Below are 18,880 nucleotides of genomic sequence, written 5' to 3' on the forward strand. Positions count from 1 at the left end.
TAATACACAGACATCAGGGGACACAGACCTCTCCTCCTCCTTATACACAGACCTCTCCTCCTCCTTATACACAGACCTCTCCTCCTCCTTATACACAGACCTCTCCTCCTCCTTATACACAGACCTTTCCTCCTCCTTATACACAGACCTCTCCTCCTCCTTATACACAGACCTCTCCTCCTCCTTATACAGACCTCTCCTCCTCCTTATACACAGACCTCTCCTCCTCCTTATACACAGGTCGCACTCTTGTACACAGTCAGATTTCATAGATACAATAAAAGGAGACTTCCTTTTATTACAAATGTAAACATGTGGTATAATGATCGTACACCCGCAGGAGAGGGAACATCTGAGGTGTTAACAGCTTCATTTGTGACACCCAAATATATATATGTGTACGAATCAGCACTTCAGGGCCCGCGGAGTAATCCCACCCTCAGTCCATCACGGAGGGTCCAGCCCATACACAGTAACATTTCTATGTCCCCCTCCAGAAGGTTCATGCGGAGCATTAAAAATAAAAACATGCAGAGCCAAACTTTGCAGATCCCTCGTAGTGTGGAGTTATTCGTCTTAGGGGCACATTGGATTAATCTTTGGCACTTAATGGCAAGGAAACATGGAGGAAGCCCCTGTGGAGATGCGATCACACCATAGGTGGTGCATGGCGGCCACATAGGTCATGAACTTGGCTCCCAATATTTGGGGGGTTTCTGTAACAATGGCTTATCTTGGGGATTCTTATGTAACAATGCCTCTCGCTGGAGGAGTGGTCGCTCGGCCGGGAGTGCGATGGCGGCAGTCACCCCCTTCCCTGTGGACCTCATACAGCCCGGAGGTTTCCGCCCCGTGAGGGCAGGGACATTTTGCATCTCGCCGAGCTTTGCATATAACAAGAGACATCTCTCCGACCTAATTGGGACTGTGACCGGATTAACAAGAACAATTATTCTGCTCCTTGGGGGCGGCGTCATTGAGTTGAGCGGCTCCACCTGACGGTACCGGTCCATTCTCCAGGCTTTCGTTCATCTTCTCACAGATGACATCCACCAAACGCTCAAACACTTGCTTCACGTTGATGTTCTCCTTCGCACTTGCTTCAAAAAACTCAAATCCTTAAAGAGAAGGAGAAACACACGTCAGTGGAGACCTCGGGCCGGCCTTGGCTTTGGCCGTGACTTTTTTGGTTTACTCAGCAATATAGACACCAGGAGCAGCACAGTACTGGGAAATACAGGGTCTTTTTTTCTTACACAATGCTATAAAAGCATTTTTTTTTCCAACAAATCCATTTAAAAAGGGATTTTCAATAATGTTTTGCCAAAATGAAGAGATGGCTGGTAACCTGGGCAAGGGGCCGTAAACAAAAGAATGAAAAATGTCTCCGTTATTCGGGAAGAGAGAGGATTTATAATAAAAAGAAAATTGCAAACATTCTTGTTTATATAAACACTGCAATTTTAACCATAAAATGGGTTGTCCAGTACTTTTATACTGATGGCCTGTCCTTAGGATTAGTCATCAATATCAGGTCGGTGGAGGGGGCAACACTTTTTGTCAACCGGATGCGGTCAATCCAGAGTCCCAATGTCTGCCAGATATGATCAGTCCTGAGTGAAGATGCTGGCCGGATGTGATCGGTCTCAAGCACCGATAGCAACCAGATGTGATTAGTCCCGAGTCCTGATGCTGGCCAGATGTGATCAATCTTGATGCTGGCCAGATGTGATCAATCTTGATGCTGGCCAGATGCGATCAGTCATCATGCACGCCAGATGTGATCAGTTCTGAGTGCCGATGCTGGATGGATGTGATCAGGTCCTGAGAGCTGATGCTGGCCAGATGTGATCAGTTCTGAGTCCTGATGCTGGCCAGATGTGATCAGTCCTGATGCTGGCCAGATGAGATCAGTCCTGATGTCGGCCAGATGTGATAAGCCCAAGTCCTGATGCCGGCCAGATGTGATCAGTCCTGATGCTGGCCAGATGAGATCAGTCCTGACGTCGGCCAGATGTGATAAGCCCAAGTCCTGATGCTGGCCAGATGTGATCAGTCCTGATGCTGGCCAGATGTGATAAGCCCAAGTCCTGATGCTGGCCAGATGTGATCAGTCCTGATGCTGGCCAGATGAGATCAGTCCTGATGTCGGCCAGATGTGATAAGCCCAAGTCCTGATGCTGGCCAGATGTGATCAGTCCTGAGTCCCGGTGCTGGCTACACATGATCGGTCTCGAGTACCGATGGCAAACGGATGTGATCAGTCCCGATTCCTGTTGCTGGCCAGATGTGATCAGTCCTGATGCTGGCCAAATGAGATCAGTCCTGATGTCGGCCAGATGTGATAAGCCCAAGTCCTGATTCTGGCCAGATGTGATCAGTCCCGATGCAGGCCAGATGTGATCAGTCCTGAGTCCCGGTGCTAGCTACACATGATCGGTCTTGAGTACCGATGGCAACCGGATGTGATCAGTCCCGAGTCCTGATGGTGGCCAGATGACATCAGTCACGAGTACCAGTGCTGTTCAGAAGTGATCAGTCCTGAGTGCCGATGCGATCAGTCCTGAGTACCATTGCTGGCCGGAAGTGATCAGGTCCTGAGTGCTGATGTTGGCAGGATGAGCTCAGTCCTGATGCTGGCCAGATGTGATCAATCCTGATGCTGGCCAGATGTGATCAGTCTTCATGCACGCCAGATGTGATCAGTCCTGAGTGCCGTTGCTGGCCGGATGTGATTAGTCCTGAGTGCCGATGCTGGCCGGATGTGATCTGTCCTGATGCACGCCAGATGTGATCAGTCCTGATGCACGCCAGATGTGATCAGTCCTGATGCACACTAGATGTGATCGCCAGATACCATTAGTCCTGATGCCGATTCTGGCCGGATGTGATCAGTCCTGAGTGCCGATGCTGGATGGATGTGATCAGTCCTGAGTACCGATGCTGGCTACATATGATCGGTCTCGAGTATCGATGGCAACCGGATGTGATCAGTCCCGAGTCCTGATGCTGGCCAGGTGAGATCAGTCACAAGTACCAATGCTGTCCAGAAGTGATCAGTCCTGAGTACCCATGCGATCAGTCCTGAGTACCATTGCTGGCGGGAAGTGATCAGGTCCTGAGTGCTGATGCTGGCCAGATGTGATCAGTCCTGAGTCCCGATGCTGGCCAGATGAGATCAGTCCTGATGCCGGCCAGATGTGATAAGCCCAAGTCCTGATGCTGGCCAGATGTGATCAGTCCCAAGACCCAATGCTGGCCAGATGTGATCAGTCCTGAGTCCCGATGCTGACTATACATGATCGGTCTTGAGTATCGATGGCAATCGGATGTGATCAGTCTAGAGTCCTGATGCTGGCCAAATGAGATCAGTTCAGAGTACCAATGCTGTCCAGAAGTGATCAGTCCTGAGTGCCGATGCGATCAGTCCTGAGTACAGTTGCTGGCTGGATGTGATCGGTCCTGAGTGCTGATGCTGGTCAGATGTGATCAGTCCTGAGTGCCAATGTTGGCCGGATGTGATCAGACCTGAGTGTCGATGCTGGCCGGATGTGATCAGTCCTGAGTACCGTTGCTGGCCGGATGTGATCAGTCCTGAGTACCGTTGCTGGCTGGATGTGATCAGTCCTGAGTACCGTTGCTGGCTGGATGTGATCAGATCCTGAGTGCTGTTGCTGGTCAGATGTGATCAGTCCTGATGCTGGCCAGATGTGATCAGTCCTGATGCTGGCCAGATGTGGTCAGTCCCAAGACTCAATGCTGGCCAGATGTGATCAGTCCTGAGTCCCGATTCGGGCCAGATGTGATTGGTCTCGAGCACCGATGGCAACCAGATGTGATTAGTCCCGAGTCCTGATGCTGGCCAGATGTGATCAGTCCTGATGCTGGCCAGATGTGGTCAGTCCCAAAACTCAATGCTGGCCAGATGTGATCAGTCCTGAGTCCCGATTCTGGCCAGATGTGATCGGTCTCGAGCACCGATGGCAACCAGATGTGATTAGTCCCGAGTCCTGATGCTGGCCGGATGTGATCAGTCCTGATGTTGGTCGGATCTGATCATTCCCGAGTACCAATGCTGTCAAGAAGAGATCAGTCCTGAGTGCCGATGTGATTAGTCCTGAGTCCTGATGCTGTGTGGATGTGATCATTCACAAGTACCAATGCTGTAAAGAAGTGATCAGTCCTGAGTACCGTTGCTGGCCGGATGTGATCAGGTCCTGAGTCCTGAAGCTAGCTGGACGTGATCAGTCCTGAGTACCGATGCTGGCCAGATTTGGTCAGGTCCTGATGCCGATGCTGGCCAGATTTGAACAGTTGTAGAGCAGAATACTACAGTTCAGTCAACTGTATGGTGGCCATAGCGGGGGACTGCAGATCTACACCTATTCATTCGAAAAGGGTGAATGTTCAGTACCCCAGGACCGGGAACAGCTGATCGGTGGTGGGTGCCAAATGTCGTACCCCCATGATCTGGTATTGATGACCTATCCTAAGGATAGGCTATCAGCATAAAAGTACTGGACAAACCTTTTAATGAGGTTTTCCATTTGAAAAAAAGTGCGGCTCAAACAATGACATACTATATACAGATAGTACACGACCTCCACCGGTCCAGCGCCGGCTCTCCACCACTACTCCGGTCTCTGTGTATTGGCATCATGATGACTACAGAGCGTATCACCATTGCAGCTAATCATTGCGCTCCGTGGTTGAGCCGTTGACACCAGCAGAGCCGCCGAGCTCAGTGTTTGGCTCCAGTGGTGATATATGTGCCGTACTCATGGCGTCACTACCGCAGCTCATTTTCATTTAAAAAAAAAATGCAGGGTTTGTAAAAACAAAGAAACTTTGCAATTTAGCACATATTGAAAGTTCTATTTCTTCTGAAAAAATAGGATATTTTTTATTTTAAAATGGTAAAGCTCGTTGCCTAGGTTACCGGCCACCTTGGCAGGGTATCAGAGATGGCTGGTCTCCTAGGCAAGGAGTGCATGCTTGTCATCGCTTAGCTATATAGCTTGTGAGAGCAGCTCTGCAGCCAGCCGGATCGCTGGGACCCCTTATCAACACATGACGTACTGGTATGTCGTATGCCGGCTCCCTGACTTTGATGTGGGCTTGCATGCTGAACCTACATCTTTCCTGGCAGATGATGGCTGTGATATTCAGCCATCATCTGCTTCTAACAGATCCACCCATGGCTGTTAACCTCAATCTCTGACAGTGGCATTTACCATTCACCGATAAGGGGCACGTCATTCCACACGCTCATCGGCACACCCATGACGTGATCGCATGGCATTAATGAGTTGCTATGACAGCCGGGGGTCTGACGAAGACCCCTGTGTCTGTCAATACGATCCTCCTGTAGAAGCCAACCTGTAGATGGCGTTCATAGGAAATCGTGATTTTCGCTATACATAACAGTGCTGCTGCTCTGCTATATATAGCACAAGCGATCAGACGATCGCAGATTCAAGTCCCTAAAGGGGACTATTAAATTCAGTAAAAAAAAAATAAAAAAAAAATTTAAAAAATAAATGAAAAAAAAATGCAAAAGTCACACCCCATTCAAAAATACACATATTTGGTATCGCTGAGTTCATAAAAGTCAGATATGTTAAAGTATAAAATAAATTAGACCAATCAGTGACGAGAAAAAAAAAAAAGAAAAAAATCACAATTGTGTTTTTTCAGCGGCTGCAACAACACACAAAAAAAAAAGTAATTGCGGGCAATCAAAACATCGTATCTACCCCAAAGTGATGCCAATAAAAACATCGAATCAGGGCTAAAAAAACAAGCCCCATATGTCTATGTGGATGGAAGAATGAAAAAAAAGAGTTATTGCTCCTGAAATGAGGAGAGGAAAAAGTTAAAGTGCAAAAATGGAAAAATCGCCCAGATGGGAAGGAGTTAGGCCAAATCATCCTCACCTAGTTCTTCAGCCAGTCTCCGTCCGTCTTCTGCAGGGATGACCCGATCATCTTCCAGGTCGCACTTGTTTCCTACCAGCAGGACCTGCGCGTTGTCCCACGAGTACGTCTTGATCTGGGTTGCCCTGTAGAGAAGAAGGGGAGAAATGATGACGGACATCCGTATAGGGTTTACTGTATCTTAATAAGCCCCTCAAGTAATGGCGAGTTGTTGTTGTTGTTTTTTATCCCCTTATTATGAAGGCCAAGCGTTTTTTATTTTTCTTCTGGATTAGGTTTTTTTTTTATTATTTGTTATTTTTAATGCTGGGATATTTTTATTTTTTTATATCTTATGTACTTTTCATTGTTATCATTTTATGGAGGGAACATAAAAAATTAATTCAGTCAATTTTTTAAGTTTACTTTCATGTCATTCATGATGAGAGATGTAGGAGGCGTCAGCCACGTCGATCAAAGATGGTGAGCCGGCGACTGCGGGGTCACAGGAGGCGCCGAGCACAGACCACCCATCAGACCCCATACACACTGGGGGAGTTTGAGGAGATCTTGGTATTTATGAACAGGATACTGGAGTGATCTTCAAGATGACTTAAAGGTGGTGGAATTAGTTTATTGAGGGAGAACCTGATGATACGTCCGTCCACTTGTCCCTGAGGGAGAACCTGATGATGCGTCCGTCCACTTGTCCCTGAGGGAGAATCTGATGACACGTCCGTCCACTTGTCCCTGAGGGAGAACCTGATGACGCGTCCGTCCACTTGTTCCTGAGGGAGAACCTGATGACGCGTCCGTCCACTTGTCCCTGAGGGAGAACCTGATGACGCGTCCGTCCACTTGTCCCTGAGGGAGAATCTGATGACACGTCCGTCCACTTGTCCCTGAGGGAGAACCTGATGACGCGTCCGTCCACTTGTTCCTGAGGGAGAACCTGATGACGCGTCCGTCCACTTGACCCTGAGGGAGAACGTGATGACGCGTCCGTCCACTTGTCCCTGAGGGAGAACCTGATGAGACGTCCGTCCACTTGTCCCTGAGGGAGAACCTGATGACGCGTCCGTCCACTTGTCCCTGAGGGAGAACCTGATGATGCGTCCATCCACTTGTCCCTGAGGGAGAACCTGATGACGCGTCCGTCCACTTGTCCCTGAGGGAGAACCTGATGATGCGTCCGTCCACTTGTCCCTGAGGGAGAACCTGATGACGCGTCCGTCCGCTTGTTCCTGAGGGAGAACCTGATGACGCGTCCGTCCACTTGTCCCTGAGGGAGAACCTGATGACGCGTCCATCCACTTGTCCCTGAGGGAGAACCTGATGACGCGTCCGTCCGCTTGTTCCTGAGGGATAACCTGATGACGCGTCCGTCCACTTGTCCCTGAGGGAGAACCTGATGATGCGTCCGTCCACTTGTTCCTGAGGGAGAACCTGATGACGCGTCCGTCCACTTGTCCCTGAGGGAGAACCTGATGACGCGTCCGTCCACTTGTCCCTGAGGGAAAACCTGATGACGCGTCCGTCCACTTGTCCCTGAGGGAAAACCTGATGACGCGTCAGTCCACTTGTCCCTGAGGGAGAACCTAATGACGCGTCCGTCCACTTGTCCCTGAGGGAGAACCTGATGACGCGTCCGTCCACTTGTCCCTGAGGGAGAACCTGATGACGCGTCCATCCACTTGTCCCTGAGGGAGAACCTGATGACGCGTCCGTCCACTTGTCCCTGAGGGAGAACCTGATGATGCGTCCGTCCACTTGTCCCTGAGGGAGAACCTGATGATGCGTCCGTCCACTTGTCCCTGAGGGAGAACCTGATGATGCGTCCGTCCACTTGTTCCTGAGGGAGAACCTGATGACGCGTCCGTCCACTTGTCCCTGAGGGAGAACCTGATGACGCGTCCGTCCACTTGTCCCTGAGGGAGAACCTGATGACGCGTCCGTCCACTTGTCCCTGAGGGAGAACCTGATGACGCGTCAGTCCACTTGTCCCTGAGGGAGAACCTGATGACGCGTCCGTCCACTTGTCCCTGAGGGAGAACCTGATGACGCGTCCGTCCACTTGTCCCTGAGGGAAAACCTGATGACACGTCAGTCCACTTGTCCCTGAGGGAGAACCTGATGAAGCGTCTGTCCACTTGTCCCTGAGGGAGAACCTGCTGACGCGTCCGTCCACTTGTCCCTGAGGGAGAACCTGATGATGGCAGATCTGGAACCATGACAAGTAGCTGATATTCCCAACTCTTACTGTGTCCACATCCCAGGTAATTGTGAGATCCCCGTGACGCTGTCCTCCTCCTCAGGCTGTTTGCTCTCACCGTGGAGCCAGCACTTCCCTCTCCGTTCACTCCTTCGGGCATAGTCATTCTGACTTCTTAAAGAGCAAGTTCACCCTCAAGCCCATATCGTTCATCCTTGGATGGCCCTCAGGCCCTATTCCCGGGCACCAGTAATATAAAAGGCACATAATAGATATCTTACAGATCTTTTCATAGTCTATGTAGATAGATTACTTTACTTATTTTGTATTAAACACTGTATTATACTCCAGAGCTGCATTCACACTTCTGCAGCGCTCAAATCTTTCTAGTTCCGTATCTGTATTAAGTTCAGTAACACTTTCCGCAGTATTATAGGAACTCAATTCAAGGTTGTTGAGGAGTTCCAATTACAAGCAGCTGAATTGTGAATACAGCTCTGGAGTACAATATAGCATAGGCTTGAAAAACCTTGTCCTCCCATCAATCCCTTGATTTTTTACTCAGTTCCAGTGTTGGGGTTATTTGCTCACCAGTCCTGCACGGCGTTGAATGAGTCCATGTTTGAGATGTCGTACATGAGCAGGAATCCCATGGCTCCTCTGTAGTATGCAGTGGTGATAGTGCGGTATCGCTCCTGTCCGGCCGTGTCCTGTGCACACAACACAAAGACTGTCAGCACAGGAGAAGGCGCTGCCACAATCACAACTACCTCCAGGGAAACACCCACAATAATGCACAAATTCATCATGTCTGATCGGTCTGTCATTGTCAGGGGACATAGCGTCAGGCGGCCCCCCACATCAGCTGCTTGCAGTTGTTCGGCCACAACTGGTGGGAGCAGCCGGATTTTATCTAGTATATATAGTTAATTGCCTTTAGGACTCACTCAGGATCAGTAATGTAATGTATGTACACAGTGACTGCACCAGCAGAATAGTGAGTGCAGCTCTGGAGTATAATACAGGATGTAACTCAGGATCAGTAATGTAATGTATGTACACAGTGACTGCACCAGCAGAATAGTGAGTGCAGCTCTGGGGTATAATACAGGATGTAACTCAGGATCAGTAATGTAATGTATGTACACAGTGACTGCACCAGCAGAATAGTGAGTGCAGCTCTGGGGTATAATACAGGATTTAACTCAGGATCAGTAATGTAATGTATGTACACAGTGACTGCACCAGCAGAATAGTGAGTGCAGCTCTGGGGTATAATACAGGATTTAACTCAGGATCAGTAATGTAATGTATGTACACAGTGACTGCACCAGCAGAATAGTGAGTGCAGCTCTGGGGTATAATACAGGATGTAACTCAGGATCAGTAATGCAATGTATGTACACAGTGACTGCACCAGCAGAATAGTGAGTGCAGCTCTGGGGTATAATACAGGATGTAACTCAGAATCAGAACAGGATCAGTAATGTAATGTATGTACAAAGTGACTGCACCAGCAGAATAGTGAATGCAGCTCTGGGGTATAATACATGATGTAACTCAGGATCAGTACAGGACAAGTAATGTAATGTATGTACACAGTGACTGCACCAGCAGAATAGTGAGTGCAGCTCTGGAGTATAATACAGGATGTAACTCAGGATCAGTAATGTATGTACACAGTGACTGCACCAGCAGAATAGTGAGTGCAGCTGTGGTGTATAATACAGGATGTAACTCAGGATCAGTAATGTAATGTATGTACACAGTGACTGCACCAGCAGAATAGTGAGTGCAGCTCTGGGGTATAATACAGGATGTAACTCAGGATCAGTAATGTAATGTATGTACACAGTGACTGCACCAGCAGAATAGTGAGTGCAGCTCTGGGGTATAATACAGGATGTAACTCGGGATCAGTACAGGACAAGTAATGTAATGTATGTACACAGTGACTGCACCAGCAGAATAGTGAGTGCAGCTCTGGGGTGTAATAAAGGATGTAACTCAGGATCAGTAATGTAATGTAACACAGTGAGTGCACCAGCAGAATAGTGAGTGCAGCTCTGGGGTATAATACAGGATGTAACTCAGGATCAGTAATGTAATGTATGTACACAGTGAGTGCACCAGCAGAATAGTGAGTGCAGCTCTGGAGTATAATACAGGATCAGTAATATATATTCACAGTCAATGTTTTCTGAGCAATAATCTGATATGTAACTTGTAGCACATTGTGTAAAGGATGGTTTATCTTTTAGCCGCTCAGTGAGGGCCAGGATGAGACCCTGCACATACCCCTGAATATACGATACATGTGCGGCCCCTGCCAGTAGATATACATTTGCTTACAATCATGTAACGTTGTTGCTGAAGGCTGCGGCCCGTTCACTTGTCACATAGAGAATATTTAGGTATTTCTTACCCAGATTTGCAGCTTTACCCTCTTCTCATTCCTGTACACGGTCTTCACCTTAAAGTCTATCCCCACGGTGCTGACAAAGGCGGAGGTGAAGGAGTCATCAGCATAGCGGAACAGGAAGGACGTCTTCCCCACGCTGCTGTTCCCGATGATCAGGAGCTTAAACATGTAATCAAAGTTCTGGTCCGCAGCGTCTTTCTGAGGTTGGCGGGTGTCATTGGCGGATGCCATCTGTCGTGCGAGAAGAATTATTGTGTTATCCCAATGGCCGGAGAGTTCTGTAGGTTATCAATGAAAACTCCGCTCTGCGCTAATGATGTGTCGGCCCCTTTACCTTAAAGAAGAGTCTCAAAGGGCATCTGTAGGACAGGCCAGTCTCATGGCATAAGGTCTGTGCAGAGATCGCACCATGGGGACCGCCATTGTTTATCACCTATGAGGAGGAGGCCACGTACATACATGCAGTCCATCCCTATCCAAATGATGGGGGGCAAATATCCGGCCCCTCGCCCCCGGTGTATAATATCTGGCCTTTTGTCCAAGTGTATAACATCCGGGCCCTCTCCCCGCTGTATAACATCTGGGCCCTCACCCCCGCTGTCTAACATAGGGCCCCTCACCCCCTGTTGTACCCCCGCTGTATAACATTGGGCCCCTCAACCCCGCTGTATAATATCCGGCCCCTCACCCCGGTGTATAACATCTGGCCCCTCATTCCCAGTGTATAACATCCGGCCCCTCGCCCCCGCTGTATAACATCCGGCCCCTCGCCCCCTGGCGTATAACATCCGGCCCCTCATTCCCGGTGTATAACATCCGGCCCCTTGCCCCTGGCGTATAACATCCGGCCCCTCGCCCCTGCTGTATAATATCCGGCCCCTCGCCCCCGGTGTATAACATCCAGCCCCTCACCCCCAGTGTATAACATCTGGCCCCTGGTGTATAACATCTGGCCCCTCGCCCCTGGTGTATAACATCTGGCCCCTCGCCCCCGGTGTATAACCTCTGACCCTCGCCCCAGGTGTATAAAATCCAGCCTTTTGTCCAAGTGTATAACATCTGGGCCCTCTCCCCCGCTGTATAACATCTGGGCCCTCACCCCCGATGTATAACATAGGGCCCCTCACCCCCCGTTGTACCCCCGCTGTATAACATCGGGCCCCTCAAACCCGGTGTATAACATCTGGCCCCTCGCCCACGGTGTATAACATCCGGCCTTTTGTCCAAGTGTATAACATCTGGGCCCTCACCCCCGCTGTATAACATCGGGCCCCTCACCCCCCATTGTACCCCCGCTGTATAACATCGGGCCCCTCACCCCCAATGTATAACATAGGGCCCCTCACCCCCCGTTGTACCCCCGCTGTATAACATCGGGCCCCTTGCCCCCGCTGTATAACATCTGGCCCCTCACCCCCGCTGTATAACATATGGCCCCTCGTTCCCGGTGTATAACATCCGGCCCCTCGCCCCCAGCGTATAACATCTGACCCCTCGCCCCCGCTGTATAACATCTGGCCCCTCGCCCCCGGTGTATAACATCCGGCCCCCAGTGTATAACATCCGGCCCCTCGCCCCCGCTGTATAACATCTGGCCCCTCGTTCCCGGTGTATAACATCCGGCCCCAGGGTATAACATCCGGCCCCTCACCCCCGGTGTATAACATCTGGCCCCTCGCCCCCGGTGTATAACATCCGGCCTCTCGCCCCTGGTGTATAACATCCGGCCCCTCGCTCCCGGTGTATAAAATCCGGCCTCTCCCCCCCTCCAGTGTATAACCTCCGACCCCCTGCCATGTCATTTGCCTTTATTAACATGTAACACAACGGCCAGTGGTGCAGAGCACACTGATACCAGTCCGGTCCTGTAATAGAGGCCACCGGGGGAACAAGTCCGTTCATGACATTTCTTCCTCCTAAATCTTCCCTCATCACCTGTGAGTGATATTACTAAGAAGTGAATGCAGTCTTACATCACCAAGCACAATGCCGAGCTTTGGATGGAGTGGTATAAAGCCACCAATGGAATCTGGAGGAGACGTGTTCTGTGCAGTGATGGATCACACCTCTCTATATGGCGTCTGATGGAGGAGTCTGGGTTTGGTGATTTCAGGAGAACGTTACCCTGACTGCATTGTGTCCGCTGTACAGATGGTGGAGGAAGATAACGCTCTGGGCTGCTATCAGGGGCGGCCTCGGACCCTTAGCTCCACTGAAGGGAAATCTTAATGAATCAGGACAAGACATTGTGGACAATTGTAGCCTCCATCTTTGTGGGAAGAGTTTGGTGAAGACCCTTTTCTGTTCCCCATGACTGCGCCCAGTGCACAAGGTCCATACAGACATGGAGGGGGGAGAACATGAGCGGCCGGACAGACCTCAGCCCCATCTAACGACTACACCGGAGACTGTGAGCCCGGCCTCCCCCAACGTCAGGGTCTGACCTCACAAATGCTCCAATATTCCCACAGACGCCTCCAATATTTTTGTAGAAATCCTTCCCAGAAGAGCGGGAGCCGTTATATCTGCCGGGGGCCGACACCATATCAATGTCTATGGATGTAAGAAGGGAGGTCAGAAAAGCTCCTAGAGGTTTAGTGTGTACGCGCCCCAATACCTTTCTCCATATAATGTACCTGAGCTGTTTGCTAACATGAGCCACGAGTCCGGTCCACCAGCTCTGCCCTGTAAGCGATGAGTCCGGGCTCCAAAACTAATTTACTCTCCTTTCTTGAAGTTCCACTGACTACAACCCGGTAGTGATTATAGACGTGCCGCCATATACAGTTGTGCTCAAAAGTTTACATACCCCGGCAGAATTTTTGCTTTCTTGGCCTTTTTTCAGAGAATATGAATGATAACACCAAAACTTTTTCTCCACTCATGGTTAGTGGTTGGGTGAAGCCATTTATTGTCAAACTACTGTGTTTTCTCTTTTTAAATCATAATGACAACTCAAAACATCCAAATGACCCTGATAAGTTCACATACCTTGGTGATTTTGGCCTGGTAACATGCACAGAAGTTGACACAAATTGGTGTGAATGGCTACTAAAGGTAACATCCTCACCTGTGACCTGTTTGCTTGTAATCAGTGTGTGTGCACATAAAAGCTGAGTGAGTTTCTGGGATCCAGACAGACTCTTGCATCCTTCATCCAGCCACTGACGTTTCTGGATTGTGAGTCATGGGGAAAGCAAAAGAATTGTCAATGGATCCACGGGAAAAGGTAGTTGAACTGTATAAAACAGGAAAGGGATACAAAATCATATCCAAGGAATTGATAATGCCAGTCAGCAGCGTTCACACTGTCATTAACAAATGGAAAATCAGGGGCTCTGTAAAAACAAAACCACGGTCAGGTAGACCAACATAAATGTTGTCCACAAATGCCAGGAAAATAGTTTGGGATACAAAGAAAACCCCACAAATAACATCAGCTGAAACACTTGGACTCTCTGAAAACTAGCGGTGTGGCTGTTTCAAGATGCACCATATCGAGGCACATGAAGAAAAATGGGCAGCATGGTCAAGTCACCAGAAGAAAGCCATTACTGCGCAAATGCCACAAAGTATCTCTACAATACGCAAAACAGCACAGAGACAAGCCTCAAAACTTCTAGAACAAGGTAATTTGGAGTGATGAGACCAAAACTGAACTTTTTGGCCACAACCATAAACGTTACATGTGGAGAGAGGTCAACAAGGCCTATGATGAAAGGAACACGATTCCTACTGAACAGCACGGAGGTGGATCGCTGATGTTTTGGGGATGTGTGAGCTACAAAGGCACAGGAAACTTGGTCAAAGTTGAAGGAAAGATGAATGCAGCACGTTATAAGCAAATACTGGAGGAAAATTTGCACTCATCAGCCCAGAAGCTGCGCAAGGGACGTACTTGGACGTTCCAACAAGACAACGATCCAATACACAAGTCCAAGTCGACCTGTCATTGGCTACAGCAGAACAAAGTGAAGGTTCTGGAGTGGCCATCTCAGTCTCCTGACATCAATATCATTGAGCCACTCTGGGGAGATCTCAAGTGCGCAGTTCATGCTAGACAGCCCAGTTCCTGTAAGAACTGGAGGCTCTTTGCCAAGAAGAGTGGGCAGCTTTACCATCTGAGAAAATAAAGAACCTCATGCACAACTACCACAAAAGACTTCAAGCTGTCATTGATGTTAGAGGGGGCAATACACGGTATTAAGAAATGGGGGATGTGAACTTGTGATCAGGGTCATTTGGATGTTTTGGGTTGTCATTATGATTTACAAAGAGAAAACACAGTAGTTTGACAATAAATGGCTTCACCCAACCACTAACCATGACTGGAGAAAAAGTTTTGGTGTTATCATTCATATTCTCTGGAAAAAGGCCAAGAAAGTAAAAATTCTGCCGGGGAATGTAAACTTTTGAGCACAACTGTAAGACACAGAATTACTGAAATACCTGAGATGTACTGAGATGACTCTCCATGCAAGAGTTACTCTGCTGCAATCATTCCTATGTAGTGACGCGGGGCTGCCGGCTGACATGGGGTTTATCTTATGTGGAGGCACTGCATATATGTCTATTCAATGGTAGCATTCAGCTAGCACAATCTCTGCCTATTTAAGGAGGAAGCACATGATACTATAGGAAAATATACTTTCACAACTTGACTATCAGATACAAAACTGATCAGACGTCCAGATGTAACTTTACATTTACAGCCACTGCCAATAATACAGTAGATATAGATGCAGTATATTTATGTGACACATTGATTTTTTTTCCTCTACCCTTCGAGGAGAATGCCTTACACAAGTTCCTGCTGCCCCGTTAAAGCTACAAGAATTCTTCTACCTAAATACTAAAGCTTTATAACTTTATTGGAACTCAGAACTTAGTTTTCCTTAACCACCACTAGGGGGAGCGCACTACTTACTGAGATAGACAGACTATAAATCGAGATCCAGTGAGCTCCCCCTAGTGGTGGCTGCTGGAAGTCAGAATTGAATTGTTCCACTGTAGCTACAAAAACATTTGCAGGTTGGGGTCTTTAAATAAATGTTGTGACAGAAGTAATCCATTGAAAGGTCTGGCTATTCTGTACTTAGTATAAATTATATGTAACTGAAAAACAAATAAAGAAGATAGAAAAAATATCACCCAATCATCAAGATAGGCAATAAACCTGCCTGTCCTGATCCACCTTCAATACTTCCGGAGACATCATAAGCCATCTACCATCCAATAATCTATAGCAAGTCCCATAATCATCCCATATCCTGCCTTAATGGTGCCCATACACCTCTGTTGTCATTGATGAGAGGGGATGCCGGACATCTCTGGTGGCTGCTTATCATCCAGTTGGGAGAACCCAGGAGAGAGGACATTACTCACTCCCCTACCCCCATCAGATAACAGTTATCTACAAATCTAATACCGAGAACAATTTCTTTAAAAGTATTAGGGTTGGGTCATTCTCTGGTCCTGTGTGCAATAGAACGAGGACAGGAACTGGTGGCCGAAGTCTGAAGATCTGCTCACACAAGCAGCCAGCCATGGTGCCAGTACAAGGACAGGAACTGGTGGCCAAGGTCTGAAGATCTGCTCACACAAGCAGCCAGCCATGGTGCCAGAACAAGGACAGGAACTAGTGGCCAAGGTCTGAAGATCTGCTCACACAAGCAGCCAGCCATGGTGCCAGAACAAGGACAGGAACTAGTTGCCAAGGTCTGAAGATCTGCTCACACAAGCAGCCAGCCATGGTGCCAGAACAAGGACAGGAACTGGTGGCCAAGGTCTGAAGATGAACTAGTGGCCAAGGTCTGAAGATCTGCTCACACAAGCAGCCAGCCATGGTGCCAGAACAAGGACAGGAACTGGTGGCCAAAGTCTGAAGATCTGCTCACACAAGCATCCAGCCATGGTGCTAGAGCAAGGACAGGAACTGGTGGCCGAAGTCTGAAGATCTGCTCACACAAGCAGCCAGCCATGGTGCCAGTACAAGGACAGGAACTGGTGGCCAAGGTCTGAAGATCTGCTCACACAAGCAGCCAGCCATGGTGCCAGAACAAGGACAGGAACTAGTGGCCAAGGTCTGAAGATCTGCTCACACAAGCAGCCAGCCATGGTGCCAGTACAAGGACAGGAACTGGTGGCCAAGGTCTGAAGATCTGCTCACACAAGCAGCCAGCCATGGTGCCAGAACAAGGACAGGAACTAGTTGCCAAGGTCTGAAGATCTGCTCACACAAGCTGCCAGCCATGGTGCCAGAACAAGGACAGGAACTGGTGGCCAAGGTCTGAAGATGAACTAGTGGCCAAGGTCTGAAGATCTGCTCACACAAGCAGCCAGCCATGGTGCCAGAACAAGGACAGGAACTGGTGGCCAAGGTCTGAAGATCTGCTCACACAAGCATCCAGCCATGGTGCTAGAACAAGGACAGGAACTGGTGGCCGAAGTCTGAAGATCTGCTCACACAAGCAGCCAGCCATGGTGCTAGAACTAGGACAAGAACTGGTGGTCAAGGTCTGAAGATCTGCTCTTACAATCAGCCAGCCTTGGTGCCAGAACAAGGACAGGAACTGGTGGTCAAGGTCTGAAGATCTGCTCTCAGCAGTTAGAGGTCACAAATTTGGGACAAGTTTGACTATTCCCAAGTGACTAAATCAGTATTGATCTCTCGCAAACACCTCTGAATATCTTACCAGATCACAATCCCCTCAGGATTGTACACTACGCATAAGGTGAGGACCATATGGTCATAAGTGTACTATAACTTTCAGCACTGAGGACCTACAATGAGGAGAGGAACAAGAGACAACCAAGCACCAAGAGGAGGCCTTCTTCTGGGGCTGGTCCACCAAAGCCTGGAGCTTCTTTGGCTTTTAGTTCCTTTCTATGATCCAGGGGTTAATAGTCCAAATGGGGAAGGGAGCTTGCTCCAAAAAAACAAGGAACCAACCTGGACTTGAGGGGGGATTAACCATAAGCAGGAGACAAGGGCATCAGGGGACTGTCCATAGACGGGAGGGGGCAGATGTATTGACCTGGAGGAGCCATTAAGTCATTACTGTCCTATGTAATTAACGTCTTACGTGGAATTTGTCTTCTAATGGAAAGTGATTCTGGGCAGCCGGAGCGGAGCATTGTGTCCAGCCATCTGGGAGTTACACCGTCTACACCCCAAAGCAAATAAAACCCAGGAGCTGGGATCTCCGCCGCGCTTACAGAGGCTGATAAAAGACAAAAGTCTGCACCTTAGCTTCTATAAAGGGGTGGAAAAACGACTCGAAAGCTCTTCCAAATGTACCAGGCATGGGTACAGTCGTTCGGGGGGTACATTAAATAGGGACCCCCGTCATAGAGTGGCTTCTCTCAATCACCCCCACTCTGGTATAGGAGATGCTGCTCATAATGGTGCACTAATGAGAAAAGCCATTAATTCTCCACGCTCGCCCCCAGCAGCGTCAATGGGATTTACACCCAAAAAATATCCCAGTGCCAGGATTATAATTACTACATGCCCTGATTATAGGGCTAGCCCAATTAAAAAGTGCCATATATATTATTATTATATATTATGTCACGACCCAATGCTATGAACTTGGCTGGTGGCTGACAACACCCTGCCCCATCTGTCCGATCACTATGGGCCTTCCATCCATTATACTCCTAGTGAATACACAGCCCCCGCACCAGCCTGCACACTGCGGAGACGCACGCCCCAGAGTCCTAGCCCACCCTGCACACAGGCTACACATGTATATAGTGTATACGTGGTGGTACACACTATAACTAGCACATCAGTACTTAGGGATACATGGAGGGGACACACACACACACACCCACATGTAAGGAGACGTGTCCCAGGATGGAGACCCAGCAGCTGCTGGTGACAGCCTACCCCAGGATATATTACCTTCTCCGGCAGGGTCCAGCCGCCACAGGCTCAGCTTCTTCTGGGTCACACTCTGCAGTGGTCTCCCTGTCCTGCAGCACCCCTCTATTGCCCCTGCCTGGATGTCACTGTCTGCTGCTGTCTCCTGCCCTCCCTCCCGGATCTGTCTGTTTGCAGGTAGCTCTATCTCCAGTCCTAGCTGAGGTGTGTCTCCTTCCCCTGCATTCTCCCTCCTACTCTAGCACAGGCTCTCACCTCCTCCCACAGCCCTCTCTCCCTGCAGGGCTGGCCCATCCTGTCCCTGACCAGCTGCCTACTGGCTCCACAGTCCCTGGGTCCTGACTGTACAAGACAATGGCCAGACCCTGCAATCCTGAATCTGTATCCGGCTCCTGATCTCCACTGTGACCATCCAATTACCTCAAAGTAATGGTGTTCACCGG

General features: G+C 49.1%; 1 protein-coding gene across 1 annotated transcript; it reads right to left on the minus strand.

Annotated features, from left to right (window-relative positions):
* Positions 1 to 273: 273 nt before the first annotated feature.
* Positions 274 to 18,670, minus strand: RAB3D (RAB3D, member RAS oncogene family). Its single transcript, XM_077261904.1, has 5 exons — positions 18,459 to 18,670; positions 10,553 to 10,780; positions 8,719 to 8,837; positions 5,937 to 6,061; positions 274 to 1,118 (listed from the first exon to the last, which is right to left on the minus strand). The coding sequence occupies exons 2-5, from the start codon at positions 10,778 to 10,780 to the stop codon at positions 937 to 939; spliced, it is 654 nt and encodes a 217-aa protein (XP_077118019.1). The 5' UTR covers positions 18,459 to 18,670; the 3' UTR covers positions 274 to 936.
* Between the last annotated feature and the right edge of the window lie 210 nt (positions 18,671 to 18,880).

Source organism: Ranitomeya variabilis, chromosome 5 (genome assembly GCF_051348905.1).
Source record: "Ranitomeya variabilis isolate aRanVar5 chromosome 5, aRanVar5.hap1, whole genome shotgun sequence".
Classification (NCBI taxonomy): Eukaryota; Metazoa; Chordata; class Amphibia; order Anura; family Dendrobatidae; genus Ranitomeya; species Ranitomeya variabilis.

Coding starts and splice junctions, on each gene's coding strand:
- RAB3D (XM_077261904.1), bottom strand. CDS start 10,780: ATGGCATCCGCCAATGACACCCGCCAACCTCAGAAAGACGCTGCGGAC. Junction 8,838..10,552: donor GGGTAAAGCTGCAAATCTGG/GTAAGAAATACC, acceptor TTGTGTGCACAG/GACACGGCCGGACAGGAGCG. Junction 1,119..5,936: donor GAGACTGGCTGAAGAACTAG/GTGAGGATGATT, acceptor CTTCTCTTTAAG/GATTTGAGTTTTTTGAAGCA.